Source organism: Parasteatoda tepidariorum, chromosome 10, assembly GCF_043381705.1.
Source record: "Parasteatoda tepidariorum isolate YZ-2023 chromosome 10, CAS_Ptep_4.0, whole genome shotgun sequence".
NCBI classification, from domain to species: domain Eukaryota; kingdom Metazoa; phylum Arthropoda; class Arachnida; order Araneae; family Theridiidae; genus Parasteatoda; species Parasteatoda tepidariorum.
In genome coordinates, this window is record NC_092213.1 from 35,494,472 (window position 1) to 35,508,946 (window position 14,475).

Sequence of the window (14,475 nt, forward strand, 5' to 3'; positions counted from 1 at the left end):
CCTTAGTCATTGTCAGCTTTTTTAGGTAAAAAGAGGAATAATTTTGAAATATCATCTCTGGAATGCAAGCAACATTCACGAACTTTCGATATTGTGATAACTATACAATCCGAATTTTGAATTAAAAAAACTAATATTTACCAACAAAACAGTAAAATTTGATATTGATATATAGTTAGTTCTAAAAAAAAACTGTTATAAAAGGTTAAAATGAATTAGAAAAAATTAGCATTAATGCAAGAATTGTAACAATCTGTCGACAAATATTGCTGTTAGTGATGGGGGGAAATGTGTGATTGGTTGGTTTGCTGAGAAAAAATAATTTACAGATTTCTTTGAATGGGGGGAGTTCAAAAGCTTTCAGAAAAAGAATGCAATATAAAATCTATTATTATTAAATTATAACCAACTAATTTTTAGAGAATTTAATAAAGTTAAAAAAACAAAAACATTTTGACTCATTTTGTCAAAATGGAAAAAAATTACCACTCTCAATTGACTTGATCAAACTTGAATCATTGTGTGAGCAAACCCACGGACAGAACTTAAAAACCGAAGCAAATATTCGAACCCTGTCTTCCATGTCCACCATAATCTTTGCCTTTCCTAAATTGCACAGTCCCATAGTCTGCATAGAGATCAAAGGTTTCTACATTTGCTTAGCAACCATGGGAGAATTTTATGTGACATTCTAGCTTAACAGGGTTATAATGGAGCAAATTTTGATGAAAGCAAAGTATAGCTAAGATGATGATATTTTAACTGTTTGGAGATACATTTCCGTCTAAAAAATGTGGGTATAAAGGATGAAACAATTTAAATTAAGAAAATTAGCAAATAATTTAAATTAGTGAAATTAAAAAAATATATCAGAAAAAATTTCCAGGTTTTCAAGGTGGGTGGCCACCCTGAATAAATATCAACTATATTGTAACAACAGAGTGTTCTGCAATCAATGCCTTTATTCAATTTTTAAAATCCTTGACAAAAAAAAAACATGAACATTAGAGGACGCAAATTAATATTTAAGTGTGGAAAATATTGCTTTCAAAATCTGCCAAATCACCATTGTGGAAAACCAGTAAGAGAATATGAAGTCTAGTTTGATTGCAAAATAAAACTCATGTTTTTCTGGAAGTCAAACAGGCTTTGATATTTCTATTCTTAATAGTGATTCATCAGATTTTGATAATATTTTGCTTTCTTTTCTAATAATATTTTGCGAACTTTAATATGCACAGCTTTAACTTCATTTTTGAAAAGGATTCTAAAATGTATATTAAAGGCAGTTATAAGGGCAGTAATTACAGAACAATCTCCACAGTAAGAGTACATATAAAGACTTAATTTTCATAGCGTGTCAACTCTACTTATGTTCATTTTAAAACACAGATCCTTAAAGTTTAATGAGAGTATAGTTTTTAGCATCTTGCTTGGTAGTCCTGGTATTTAAAATATGTATGACTAGCAAAAAAATAAAAAAGTAAGGCTAACTTAATTTTTTTTCACAAGAGAAATTGACCAATCATATCCACATTAGTGCATAGGTATTTAGAAAAAAAAGAAATACTGACCCTTTCAGATGGATTAATGTTGCATGAAATTCCTTTTAAAACTAATTCCAATCCTTCTCTGTATCTCGTGGCATACTGTTCAAACTTAATATTACCATCTGAAGGCCATGATGGATCAGGTTTATTTTTTTCATTTGTCCAATCAGCCTAAGAAACAAACAATAAAATTAAAAAGAATTTTTTTTTCATTATTCAATTGGCTTCTAACATTAAATTAAAATGTAAACTTACATTTAAAAAGCATATTAGTGTCATAAAAATTCTGTTTGAAAAAAAAAAATCAATAGTATATAGTTTCTGATTAAGGACGCAACTATTCATATCTATGAATACATACAATTAAAAAAAAAATTCTTGAACGAAGTGTTCCAAAATACCCACATTCTTGCATATTTTTTAATCCTTATAAAAAGAGAAGTCAGAAAAACTATGTGTGATAGGAGTTTTAAAATTAATGTTTAAGTGTGAAAGAACAAAAGGGTGATAAAAATCATCCAAAATAAACTGGAATTATATTACTTTAATTTTTCCTTTTCTTCTCACACTGACCTTAATTATTTAAGTAAGAAAAATAATTTTATTTTTTCTCACAAAATCATTGAATTTTAACTCAATTAGAAAAATAGTTTGCTGACTAATATTTTCTAAGTATTCTGAAAATATATAATCAGGGCAGTCATGAAAAACCCTGTATTACTTACTTCTACTGGAGTTTTGGTATATTCTAAACATCTCTCAACAGAAACAATGTTAGTCTCAACATCAGCTGTGGCCCTAACAAGCATGTTTAATTGGCCAGTCATCTATAAAATGTATAATTTTATTAAAACATTAATTATAACACATTATTATTAATGCTTTAATAAATATATTTTTTAAAAGCAATACTTGAAGCTTAAACCTATAATACTTGAAATTTAAACTTATAATACTTGAAGCTTAAACTCATAATACAAGTTTTTGTACCGAGACAAATTTTAAAAACAATAATTAAAAACTCATCTGCCATTGAAGACTTTAGCAGACAGAACATGATAAATAAGATATTAAAAATAATATTTTATTGATCGGTTATAAGCATAGAACATTAAGCTATGTTTTATGCTGCACAGTAAAATCAAAACATTATGATGAGCTAAGTAGAATTATTGAATTAGAAGCATGTGAATTAGAAGAGCTTAGTAGTAGAATATTTTAAGTGAGATTTTGAAAATGCTAAAATAACACTATAATGACAGGTTGTAAGCACAGAATATGCTGTACAGTTACTACCAGTAATACTGCACTGTTAAATACAAAATTTGAAAAAATAATAATTTAGCAACCAGATGCAATTAAAGAGCATGATCTGAGCATGTTAAGTGAGGTTTTGAAAATACTCAACTAACACTGAAATTACTGGTTGTGGTCTTATGATATTATTCTTTATTTTTCCTGTTTTTAAAAAAGCAATATTTTTTTCAATATATCTGAAAACCAAAACTAATTTTTAAAAAAAAATCAGAGCTTGTAATGCTATTTTTTGTACTGATATAATAACAAATTTCTAAAAGTACAATCTACAAGGGAAAATCACACCGGATGGAACCAATAAATAAAAATATTACCTGCAGCGCATAGCTGACTGATAACCCAGCTATTCCTGGACTCAAAGTATCTCTTGCCAAAATAGCAAAAAGAGCAGCTAAGAAAACAACTGTATATCCAAGAAACTCTAAATGAATAGCCAACCACCTACAAATAATTTATTTATGTTAATGGATCACAAAATACAAATGAAAATTTCTTATATTATTTATGATATTTCAAGTTTTAGAAACTAACTCAATAAACACATTTTTAATTCCAGATTAACTTTTTCTGGTTTTTTAAAGTCTTATCTGTATTTTAACAAATTTTAATAAAAGTGGCCTATATTTTCATTAAAAATTTTTATCATTTTATAGAAGAAAAAAAAACTAATTATTTTTTATGTTGTTACCTTTATGTTCAAACATGAAATAGCCCAGATGAGTTTATAGCCCATTACTTTCTGACATATTTTGAAAGCAAATATTCTGTAAAAAAACATACTAACCAGGTATTAGTAAATATTATATTTTCTGGTTTATAAATCAACTTTTTGAACCCCTAAATTGCAAAGATAGTTGTGATTTGACTTATTTACTGGTAACACATTTGGGCATAAATATTTTTTTCCAGAAATTTGACTCTCAGCATAGAAATTAACTTAATAAATATATAAGGTAAATACAAACATAAAAGTAATACTACTATAACACAATCAAAGCTTTGATATAATAAAAAAATTTTTTTTTTATACATAGCATAGTAAAGGTTCCATTCTATAAGTAATTTCACTTCTTTCTCTTGAAGTCCATAAAATATAATTTTAGGTACAATCCAATGAATGGGAATGACTAAATATTTTAAGAAGTTCTCTAATTACGATCGAATTGTCTTTTCCATTCCAGAATAATTAGGCACTTTTGCATTTGGTTAAAAAAAATTTAACAAATTTAAATTGTGGAGTTAATTTGATTACCAAACACTCTTAAAACCAACTAAAAGTTCATCATGGTTGACTTGTTGGAATACAGGGTTGACATGTACATCGGAAACTATGGTAACACTTTATCTATGACTATATTGTAAATTATAAATTCTTTAAACTATAACATAAATTATTTGTTCATAGTGTAATAACAAATGCTCAAAAATAGAGCTATTATATTTGAGACATAAATAAATGCAAAATTTTTTTAAAAAATAAAAATTATTCACACCTGCTAGCTCCAAGACTAGGATAATAGGATTCATTATTAATATCTACTAGGTTGTTTGAATGGGTCATAAACTGCTGATCTGCTCTAAAAGCTCTAATAGAAGTGGCACCGGTAACAGTTTCTGAAAAATGGGAATAAACAGGAGAACGAGTGGTCGACTCTAATCTCTTTAGCTGCCGAGAAGTTGGTATGTAGAATTTCTAAAAATACACAAGCAAATATATAAAGCACAGTTTTCTAAAGACTGGAAATTAATGCATTATTTCCCATAAGATAGTTCATGAGGACATTACTTTATAGAATTTAATTTTAAATATAAAAAATTAGAATTATTGAAATTAATTTTAAGTATAAAAAATAAGAAATTATGGATAATTCCAAAGGATATACATAAAATATAATTTTAATGCATGAATTTTTGGTTATTCTAATGGCATCAAAATTTAGAAAAATTTAAAGTTTTTGATGATTTGCATAAATCTCTTGCGAAAAACTCTCTGATCAAATAATTTCATTTTAAGTGTAGTTAGCTAGTTTTACATAACCAGTGGAAGTTTATTATCTTTCAAAGTTAAGTTAGTAAATTGGTATACACCATAGATAAACCTTTTACAGAAGAAATTATAAACAAGCTCCAATAAAGTAATAGATTAAGTTTGTTTTCTTTTGTTAAAAGCATTAAATACTGCTTTGTGGCCACCAACCTAAATTTTTTATCAATTTTATATTCCCTAGCAATTTAGTTCTTTTTTTTCTCCAATATCTACATCTTGCAACATCAGAGATTCTCACCTTACAATCACACTTATTTCATTCATCTAACTTTGTTTGCTTATCTTGTTGGATTGTTTTCTCAACTCTATTAGTCTATCCTTTTTTCCCTATTGTAGCTTGTTTGTAATTTCTTCAGTGTCTTAGTATTTTTCTTTTTCATCCTGTAATTTGATACTGAAGAAGGCTTTTCATTACAGAACTGAAATGGTCTTATTTATTTAGGGGACATCCTTTTGCGCTCTTTTCTCATTGTCTAGCTTTATTCCCACACTTATTATTCAGTAAAAACATAGCAAAACTTTTTTTAAAAGCAAAAACACTGAATTAATAGTTGATTGAAAGAAATAAAAAAGACAAATGCTATCCAATAACTATAAAAATGCCTACCTGTAGGAAATAATATAAAATACCAAGAGGAATTGCAGCCACAATAAATATTGGTGTTTCCAAGCAAATTATGATGATTGCACCTAAAGTTCTGAATGACATAATAAGTAGAATTCTTATGTTGAATCGAATCGTGACATCAGCTGTATCAATGTCTTTAGAGAACCTGTTTAATAGTCTTCCTAAAGGAGTTGTGTCAAAAAATGACATCGGTGCATGCATTATGTGATTCAGCATGACATTGTGAAGAATTGTTGAGGCTCGAAGACAAGCAAGGTTCATGAGAACGGCAGTCACTATAGTGAAAACAACTATAAAGAATAACACATCAATTTAGAATGTGGTACACAATAGGTTAAAATTAAGTACTTTTTATGCATTATAATTGTCAAATATCAATTAAAAGTGTTGTCTTCTTTTACTTTCTATCGCTGTTTGCTCTTCGATGTGGCGTTGAGTCAAGTTAAGAACGATTTCAACAATAAAACAATAAATTTATTTAAGAAATAAAAGAAAACAAACTACTTCAGCAGCCGAGTATATTGCTGCTTCCTAATCGTTTCATACTAAAAAATTCTCTCTCTTACATTTGTAAACAGACACAGTAGTTGTGGCGCTACGCCACCTGCTGGACAACTCACTATTAAGGGGAAATGTTAACAATCAGGCATCCTGATGATACAATTGCCCTCAATTGACACTTACTTAACAAAAGATACATACATCAATTATTACATAATAGATATAGACAATTAACAATTTTTTTTTCCTACTTAATACACATTTTTTTTTCCTTCTTTGAAATATGAATGAATAAAAACTTTTAAAGTTCTATTACAGTTCTTTCTTTTTGTCTTGCTTAATAGTTCTGTTTTTTTTTCTGCAGATCTTTCTCCATCTTTCTTAAAAATGTCTATTAATGTCTTTAACTCCTCGTCAGTATGTTGGATAATTAAAATTTGCTCATCTTCGCTCAATGTTCGACATACTTCAAATTTTTTCTCGATAAGGCTTGTCATGGTGTCTTCTGGGTCTGAGATAGGAGCTCTGTTCAAAGCATCTACATGGGTCATTTTAATGCCTGGTTTGTGGCAAACTGAAAAATTGTACTCTTGTACTAGAATACTCCATCATGCGATTTGGGGATTACTTGACTCTTTGGCATTCATGTAGATTAATGCTTGACAATCTGTCACAACTGTAAAATTGATACCTAACAAAAACTGTCTGAGTCTTTCTAGTGTCCAAACTATGGCCATCAACTCCAATTTACTTGAATGGTAATTCCTTTCAGGTTCAGTAGTCTTCTTGCTGACACAGTAAACTAGGTGCCACTTATCATCGCTTCCCAACTGAAGTAACATTCCTGCGATGCCGTCTGCACTTGCATCAGTATGAACTTCGGTTTTAGCTTCGGGATTGTAAAGTGCCAAAATTGGTTGTCGTGCCAGTTCATTTTTCAATATTTCGAAAGATTTCTTTTTATTTTCGTCCCACTTAAATTCTTCATTCTTTTTAGTTAATTCGGTTAAGGGTTTAGCTTTTATGGCGTAATTCTGAATAAACCTTCTAAAAAAACTTGTTAAACCAAGAAAACGTCTAACCTCATGCACATTTTTAGGTTCGGGAAACTTGGAAATTACCTCAACCTTTCTGGAGCCCGGTTTTATCCCATCTTTATTGACAATAAATCCCAGAAATTCAACTTCATTTTTTGCGAACTCACACTTGGATAATTTTAAAGTCAAATTTGCTTCCCGTAATGCCTCAAATACCTTAATTAATTTATTTAGCATTTCTTCCCACGTTTTAGCATGAACAAGAATGTCGTCAAGATAACATAAAACATCCTTGTTACATAAACATCCTAACACGCGATACATTAAACGTTGGAATTCTGCTGGAGCATTGGTAAGACCAAATATCATTCTTTCAAATTGTCCGGTTTCATCTGGAGTGATAAACGCGGTTTTTAATTTCGCTTCTTCGGTTAATTGAAGCTGTAAATAACCGTGAGCCAAATCTAAAACTGAAAACAGACTACAATCGTGTAGTTGTTCCAATAAGTCATCGATTTTCGGAAGGGGAAATTTATCTTTTATCGTTTGATTATTTAATTTTCTGTAATCAATAACTAACCGATTTTCACCTGTCTTCTTACGCACTAAAAGTACAGGACTCGAATATGGTGAACGCGTTTCTGTTACAATACCGTTTTCTTTCCATTCATTTACGATTTCTTTAATTGCTTTTCTTTCGATTGCATTCGTTTTATATGATTTCATGCATACGGGCTTTGATCCCTCAATTTCCTTAATATCCATTTTTATTAAATTTGTACAACCTAACTCCGAAATGTTTAATGCGAAACAGTCTCTAAATTTATTCAAAAGCTTAACGATATCCTGTCGTTGCTGTCTCGTTGAATTTTCATTAAATTTTATTTCATCTAAAATTATGGGTTTTTGTTCTATATCTACTGGATTGACACTAAAACATTCTAATGATGGATTATCCTCAAGTGAATTAAAATTACTTACATTTAGCACTTCGTTCACTAAATCCGCCTAACCAATGTTTTGATTTTTCTTTAATTTCTTTATTTCTGATATTAATGATTGGTACAATCGTCTTACTCTCCTTTGCTTCAAGTAAAGAATCAAAATTACTTTCATTTCCTTGAATCAAAATTAACCCATTATTTACTTGTTCAGTTTTTGCCATTACAAAATTCACGCTGTTGTTTATTATTTTCGTAGTTTCTTGCGTTTTCAACTTAATACAAGGCATTTCTTCGATACAATTTAATGTAATGAATGGGTAATCTTTTTCATAACCAATATGCAAGGTATCGCCGACTCTAGCATATGCGATGTATGGTAAATCCAAAAATGTCCTACCGACAATTAGGTCAACGTTCTGTGCTGCATCCGGGACGATCAAAACAGAAATATCTTTTCCCAATACATCCTCAATTTTAATATCTAATATTACTGCTCCCATGCTCTGCGAAGCAGGGCTTGTTTTGTCTTCGAAGCCATAAAGATCCTTTGTACACGGCGTTATTCGCTCCCACACCCCCACATGCTTAGCCGCAGATTCTTTCAATAAACAAGAAGAGGCGCCGGTGTCAAGAATACAGCTGACGATGTGTTTATTAATTACAGCACTTCTCAAATATTTATCGGTGCAGGCGAAATATTCAGGGCCACTCACACTTAAATTAACTTCCTTTTTATTCTTATTAGAGCAGTTCTTTCTGCTATGCCCTTTTAATCCATATAAATTACAGGTATACAGACAATCTTTTGAGATATGCCCAAAATTATTGCAAGAAAAACACTTAGGTTCACCTTTTTCATTTTGAATGGAAGAATTAAACGATTTATTGCTATCATATTTAGACGAACTCTCCTTTTCAAAAGATTTATGGCTCATCACATTTCTGTTTTCAAATTTATTATCGTATCTATTTGAGTTGCAGAAGTTTGATACTCGCGAATAATTTTTGTAATCATCGTATTGACCTACAGATTTAGTACTTTTTTCACTATTTATTTTTAATCCGGAACGCACACTATCGTATTCATCTAATTTATTGGCTAACTCATTCGCGTTTACGTAATTAGGCCATGAATCAATAAAATGCTCTCGCATTAAACCTGGGACGCATTTTTTCAATTGGTCCGTTATTATTAGTTCTTTTAATGAATCTAAATCAATTATTTTTAACCCTCACAACCATTCATTAAAAAAGTTACGTATTTCGAAAACATAATCTGACCATGTACTTTTAGAATCTTTAACGTGACTAACAAACTTTTGACGAAATTTTTCTGGACTTTCTTTGACGCTGTTTTCTATCCCATTTCTGATTTCCACTGTCTTCTTTTACTTTCTATCGCTGTTTGCTCTTCGATGTGGCGATGAGTCAAGTTAAGAACGATTTCAACAATAAATTTATTTAAGAAATAAAAGAAAACTAANTTGACGCTGTTTTCTATCCCACTTTTGATTTCCGTTGTCTTCTTTTACTTTCTATCGCTGTTTGCTCTTCGATGTGGCGATGAGTCAAGTTAAGAACGATTTCAACAATAAATTTATTTAAGAAATAAAAGAAAACTAACTACTTCAGCAGCCTAGTACATTGCTGCTTCTTATTCGTTTTATATTAAAAATTTCTCTCTCTTACATTTGTAAACAGACACAGTAGTTGTGGCACTACGCCACCTGCTGGACAACTCACTATTAAGGGGAAATGTTAACAAAAGTATTTATAGAATATAGGCTGTTTACTGTCAAGTCTAATGTGGTAATAGAGGTGTAAGCAGAATAACAGAATAGCCAGATAGGATAAGGTTCCACTTCCTACACACTCTCCCATTATTTAAAAATACAGGTTACACATTTTTAATTAAATTAGTCATGCAAAAATACCAAAGTTAGTTAATAAGCTACACAAGTGTGAAAATTTACAAGGAAGAATTAAAATGCACAGGTGACCACTTTAAAAGAAAATAGTGAAATATTAAAAATTTGCATTGAATTTTTGTTGTTGATAAGTTTGTAAGATTTCATCTATTAGTTAAATTAACCATTTGTTATTTTTAAAGTCTGAACAGTAGAAGGAAATTTAAAATTAGCAAATGATCTATATAAGTCTTCAACATTATTAAATTGCTCTTTAATTGCAGGTGATTGGATATTGTTATAATTCAACATGGTCAATTTAGTAAAACACAACTGTTTTTGCCCATGTTATGTAAAAGAGTAAAGAACTTTTGTAACAACAAGTAGTTAAACATGAAGAACAAGGCTTTACAATTTCAAGATCAATGGTTTGATAATGGCAGAGAGATCGCACTGTACACTAGTCTTCTTCAGTTCCAAGTTAAGCTGGTACTGATCGATCTGAAAGATTTAGAAATAGTTCAATATTTTTCAAGCCATTACTTGGCATAGGATAGAACATCATCCCTGTGGAATGACAGATCTGTAGCGTGTTTACCACTAGTGGCTTGCAGGCGTGACCTGAACATGCCTACTTTGATAGATGGTCTACATTGAACAGTTAACTTTCTACTTTGTGACTGCAACATTGTCCTCATTAAGTTGTTGCTACTCCGTCTCAATTACACACAACGATAGCCTGTATACACTCTACTGCTAATGGCAACACAGGACCAACTGTGAACTTAATACAGTAATCAGGATAAGCACTCAAAGTCCGATGGTCTTAATACAGATCTCCCAGCTTCTCTCAAAAGCAATGAATCAGTTAGTGGTATCTGTTCATCGAATTCTATCACAGATAAAATTCTCGTGGGGGAGTACTGTAGTGTATTTATCACTACAATTTCTTAATTCCAATTCACCACTATATAAGACACATTAACTTGATTCTATGTTGGGGTACCATTTCATACATGAAAATTGACAGTGTCCAAAACACATACTTAAAGTTTTCTATCATACTTAAAGTTTTCTATCATCACAGCTTTGGTATGTACAAAATATTTTGTGTCAGTGAGTGTTATTATAACTTATTTCTATAAAATAAAGAAATAATATGGTCTAAAAACACAAGTCTTAATAAAAATGTGAGAAAAAATTTATAACTTAGAACAAAAGGGGAAACACTTACTTTCACCAAAACCCAGTCCACCATAAACACCTAAACGTAAATCACGTAATTTTGTATCGGCACTTTTCACAGGGTCAGTAGCATCTGCACTCCATGCAGAAAGCCATAAACTAGATCCAAGACTGAATGCTGTACACAAAGTGTAACTCAAAATTGTCCAGAATGTGTTCCAGTAACCATAAGATTTCATGTAATCAACATACACAGATGCTTTAACCTACAGGGTGAAAGGAAAACACAAACATAAAATATAAATTCTCTACATTATTTGAGTATTTTATTCAACTATTCATATGGAATAAACTATATTCAATGCAGATAATATTATTCATAATTATACTGATAATATAATTTTTATTTAATATATATTTTAATTAATATGGATAGAAATAAATTAGAATATTTGAATCGTAGATAAATATTTGTTCCATTAGCTTACTTAGCAAGGAAAAATAAAGTTGTCACTCAACAAAGCTGCAACATTTACTTTTTTTGCAGATATTAAGTTCAAATTAAAAACTCAACAAGACCCCTATACAGCAAAATTCAAACTTCCCCAATTAATTTACTATATAATTTTAATTATCAGATTAACGAGACTCTACTTAGCAAAAAAAAAAATTTTCAATTTGAAAAACTGAAGTATTTACCTTTCTTACAAATTTATAATTTTAACTAACTGTTTAAGAAGACCCTACTAAAAAAATCATTAATTCATCACAAATCATAATTCATCACAATTTTAATTACCAAATTCATAAAATTCTTAAGAAAAAAAGGAATATTTACCATACAAAGTTGTATAATTTACTTTTTTCATAGCATATTTCAATTATCTAATAAACAAGACTATAACTTAAAAAAAAAAAAAAAACTTTCAAATTGTAATGTAACTACATTTACTTTATTTGTAACTATATTACTTCAATTATCAGACTACTTAGCAAAATTTTATTAACTTACTTGAAGATGGATAATTTTACTTATATGACTAAAAAAAAAACTCCTAGTTATGCCAAAAAGAGCATTTAATTTTCAAAGCGCAGCAACACTTCTTTTTTAGCTGAATATTTTATACATCTGATTAACAAAATGAGATTTCAAAAAAGTCTACAGTTTAAAAAACAAATAAATTTTCTTCATTCATAGCCTATTAATACTTCATTTAATTATCTGATTAATGGGAGTCCTTTCTAAAAAAAACACTACAGCCAACAAACATTTGTCTTACTGATCCNAACCCTTTAATGTATCAAAATCTATTCCAATAACCTCCTCAAATATATGTTTCCCAACATGAGCATCAACAGCACTGAGTGGATCATCCAAGTAATATATGTCAGCATCATTATAGACAGCTCTCGCTAAGCTTACTCTTTGTTTCTGTCCACGAAGTATTTACCTTTCTTACAAATTTATAATTTTAACTAACTGTTTAAGAAGACCCTACTAAAAAAATCATTAATTCATCACAAATCATAATTCATCACAATTTTAATTACCAAATTCACAAAATTCTTAAGAAAAAAAGGAATATTTTCCATACAAAGTTGTAACATTTACTTTTTTCATAGCATATTTCAATTATCTAATAAACAAGACTATAACTTTAAAAAATAAAAAAAAACTTTCAAGTTGTAATGTAACTACATTTTCTTTATTTGTAACTATATTACTTCAATTATCAGACCACTTAGCAAAATGTTATTAACTTACTTGAAGATGGATAATTTTACTTATATGACTAAAAAAAAAACTCCTAGTTATGCCAAAAAGAGCATTCAATTTTCAAAGCGCAGCATTACTTCTTTTTTAGCTGAATATTTTATAGATCTGATTAACAAAATAAGATTTTAAAAAAGTCTGCAGTTTAAAAAACAAATAAATTTTCTTCATTCATAACCTATTAATACTTCATTTAATTATCTGATTAATGGGAGTCCTTTCTAAAAAAACACTATAGCCAACAAACATTTGTCTTACTGATCCAACTTCCATTCCTTCCTTTTCTGTGAGCCTGGTTCCAGTTTTAGGCTTTTCTACAGCAGATTTTTTACTGGCTCTCCGATGATAAGAATCTTTCCAACTTTTAGCTCTTTTACGCAGACCATCTTCAGATCCTATTACTGAAGGAGACCTTTCAGATTTTGCAGGACTAGCTGTATCTGAATCAGTTCCATCACTTAGTTTTGACAGTTGTCTGAAAACACACTATGTTATTAATAATTGAAATTTAAAACATTTAATTAAATTCTTAACAATAACTTCTTTTTTTTTGCATTAAACAGGTCAAAGATTTTTTCAGTAGTAAAAAAGAGTTATAAAATTTAATCTGATAAAAATAAGACCTTTTATGATTAAAAATATATGTAGACATTAGGAGAAAATTGCATATTATACAAAATACATAGACATGGAGGTGATTAATCAGATGAAAGAATAGCTAGAAAATAAATTTGCCAAAATATGGGAAAGCCCTGGAAAAAAAATTTCCAGTAAGAAATTTTTTTTTTTTTTATTGTTTGCTTGAGGGTATTAGCAAAAGCTTTGTAGAATAATTGAATCTTCAATACGGAATTGGAAAAAATTCAGTCTACTAGACAAAAATTTAAAAGAAGTAGACAAAAAAATCTAAAAATCCAAGCAAGATATATTTGTGACAGATAATGAAAATCAATAAAAAGAAAGAAATAACCTCTGGGACAAAAAGTTTTCATGGCCAATTATAACAAGATTAACAAATTCCAGAAAAATAATGAATGTAAAATAAATAATATATATTAATCTCATAATTCCAAATCAGGTATATTTGTTATGGTATGTAAATAAGAAAATGGTCATACAGGGTGTTCCAAAATTATCTTTACAACTTCAAAAATTCATAACTTCAAACATAAACAAGATATTTATATTCTGTCTTTTGCATGTATTACTGCAACTAATAAAGTTTTTTTTTTCAATAGGCTAAAAAGTTACAAGTGAGGATGTGGACACCACAACAGAAAGCTCAATGCGTCTCATGGTTCATAGAGACGAAATCAGATACACAGGTTCAACGGAACTTCAGGACAAATTTCCAAAGAGACCCTCCATCCATGCATGGCACACAAGCTTCATGAGCACCGGATCAGTATTGCATAAAAGTGGAGCCGGACGACCCAGCACAAGTCCAGAAAATGTGGAGCGAATACGGCCATGAGACGCATTGAGCTTTCTGTTGTGGTGTCCACATCCTCACTTAAAACTTTTTAGCCTATTGAAAAAAAAACTTTATTAGTTGCAGTAATACATGCAAAAGACAGAATATAAA

The 14,475-nt window shown here is 29.7% G+C and overlaps 1 protein-coding gene across 1 annotated transcript in view; it reads right to left on the reverse strand.

The window, feature by feature from the left end:
• Window positions 1-14,475, reverse strand: part of LOC122271425 (multidrug resistance-associated protein 1) — a 49,719-nt gene that overhangs the window by 10,440 nt on the left and 24,804 nt on the right. The window contains exons 17-23 of the mRNA XM_043052567.2: window positions 13,149-13,376; window positions 11,166-11,382; window positions 5,522-5,832; window positions 4,361-4,560; window positions 3,182-3,308; window positions 2,276-2,377; window positions 1,575-1,721 (exon numbers count right to left, since the gene is read on the reverse strand). Of these exons, the coding sequence (XP_042908501.1) occupies window positions 1,575-1,721; window positions 2,276-2,377; window positions 3,182-3,308; window positions 4,361-4,560; window positions 5,522-5,832; window positions 11,166-11,382; window positions 13,149-13,376 (1,332 nt within the window). The remainder of the gene's footprint in view (window positions 1-1,574; window positions 1,722-2,275; window positions 2,378-3,181; window positions 3,309-4,360; window positions 4,561-5,521; window positions 5,833-11,165; window positions 11,383-13,148; window positions 13,377-14,475) is intronic.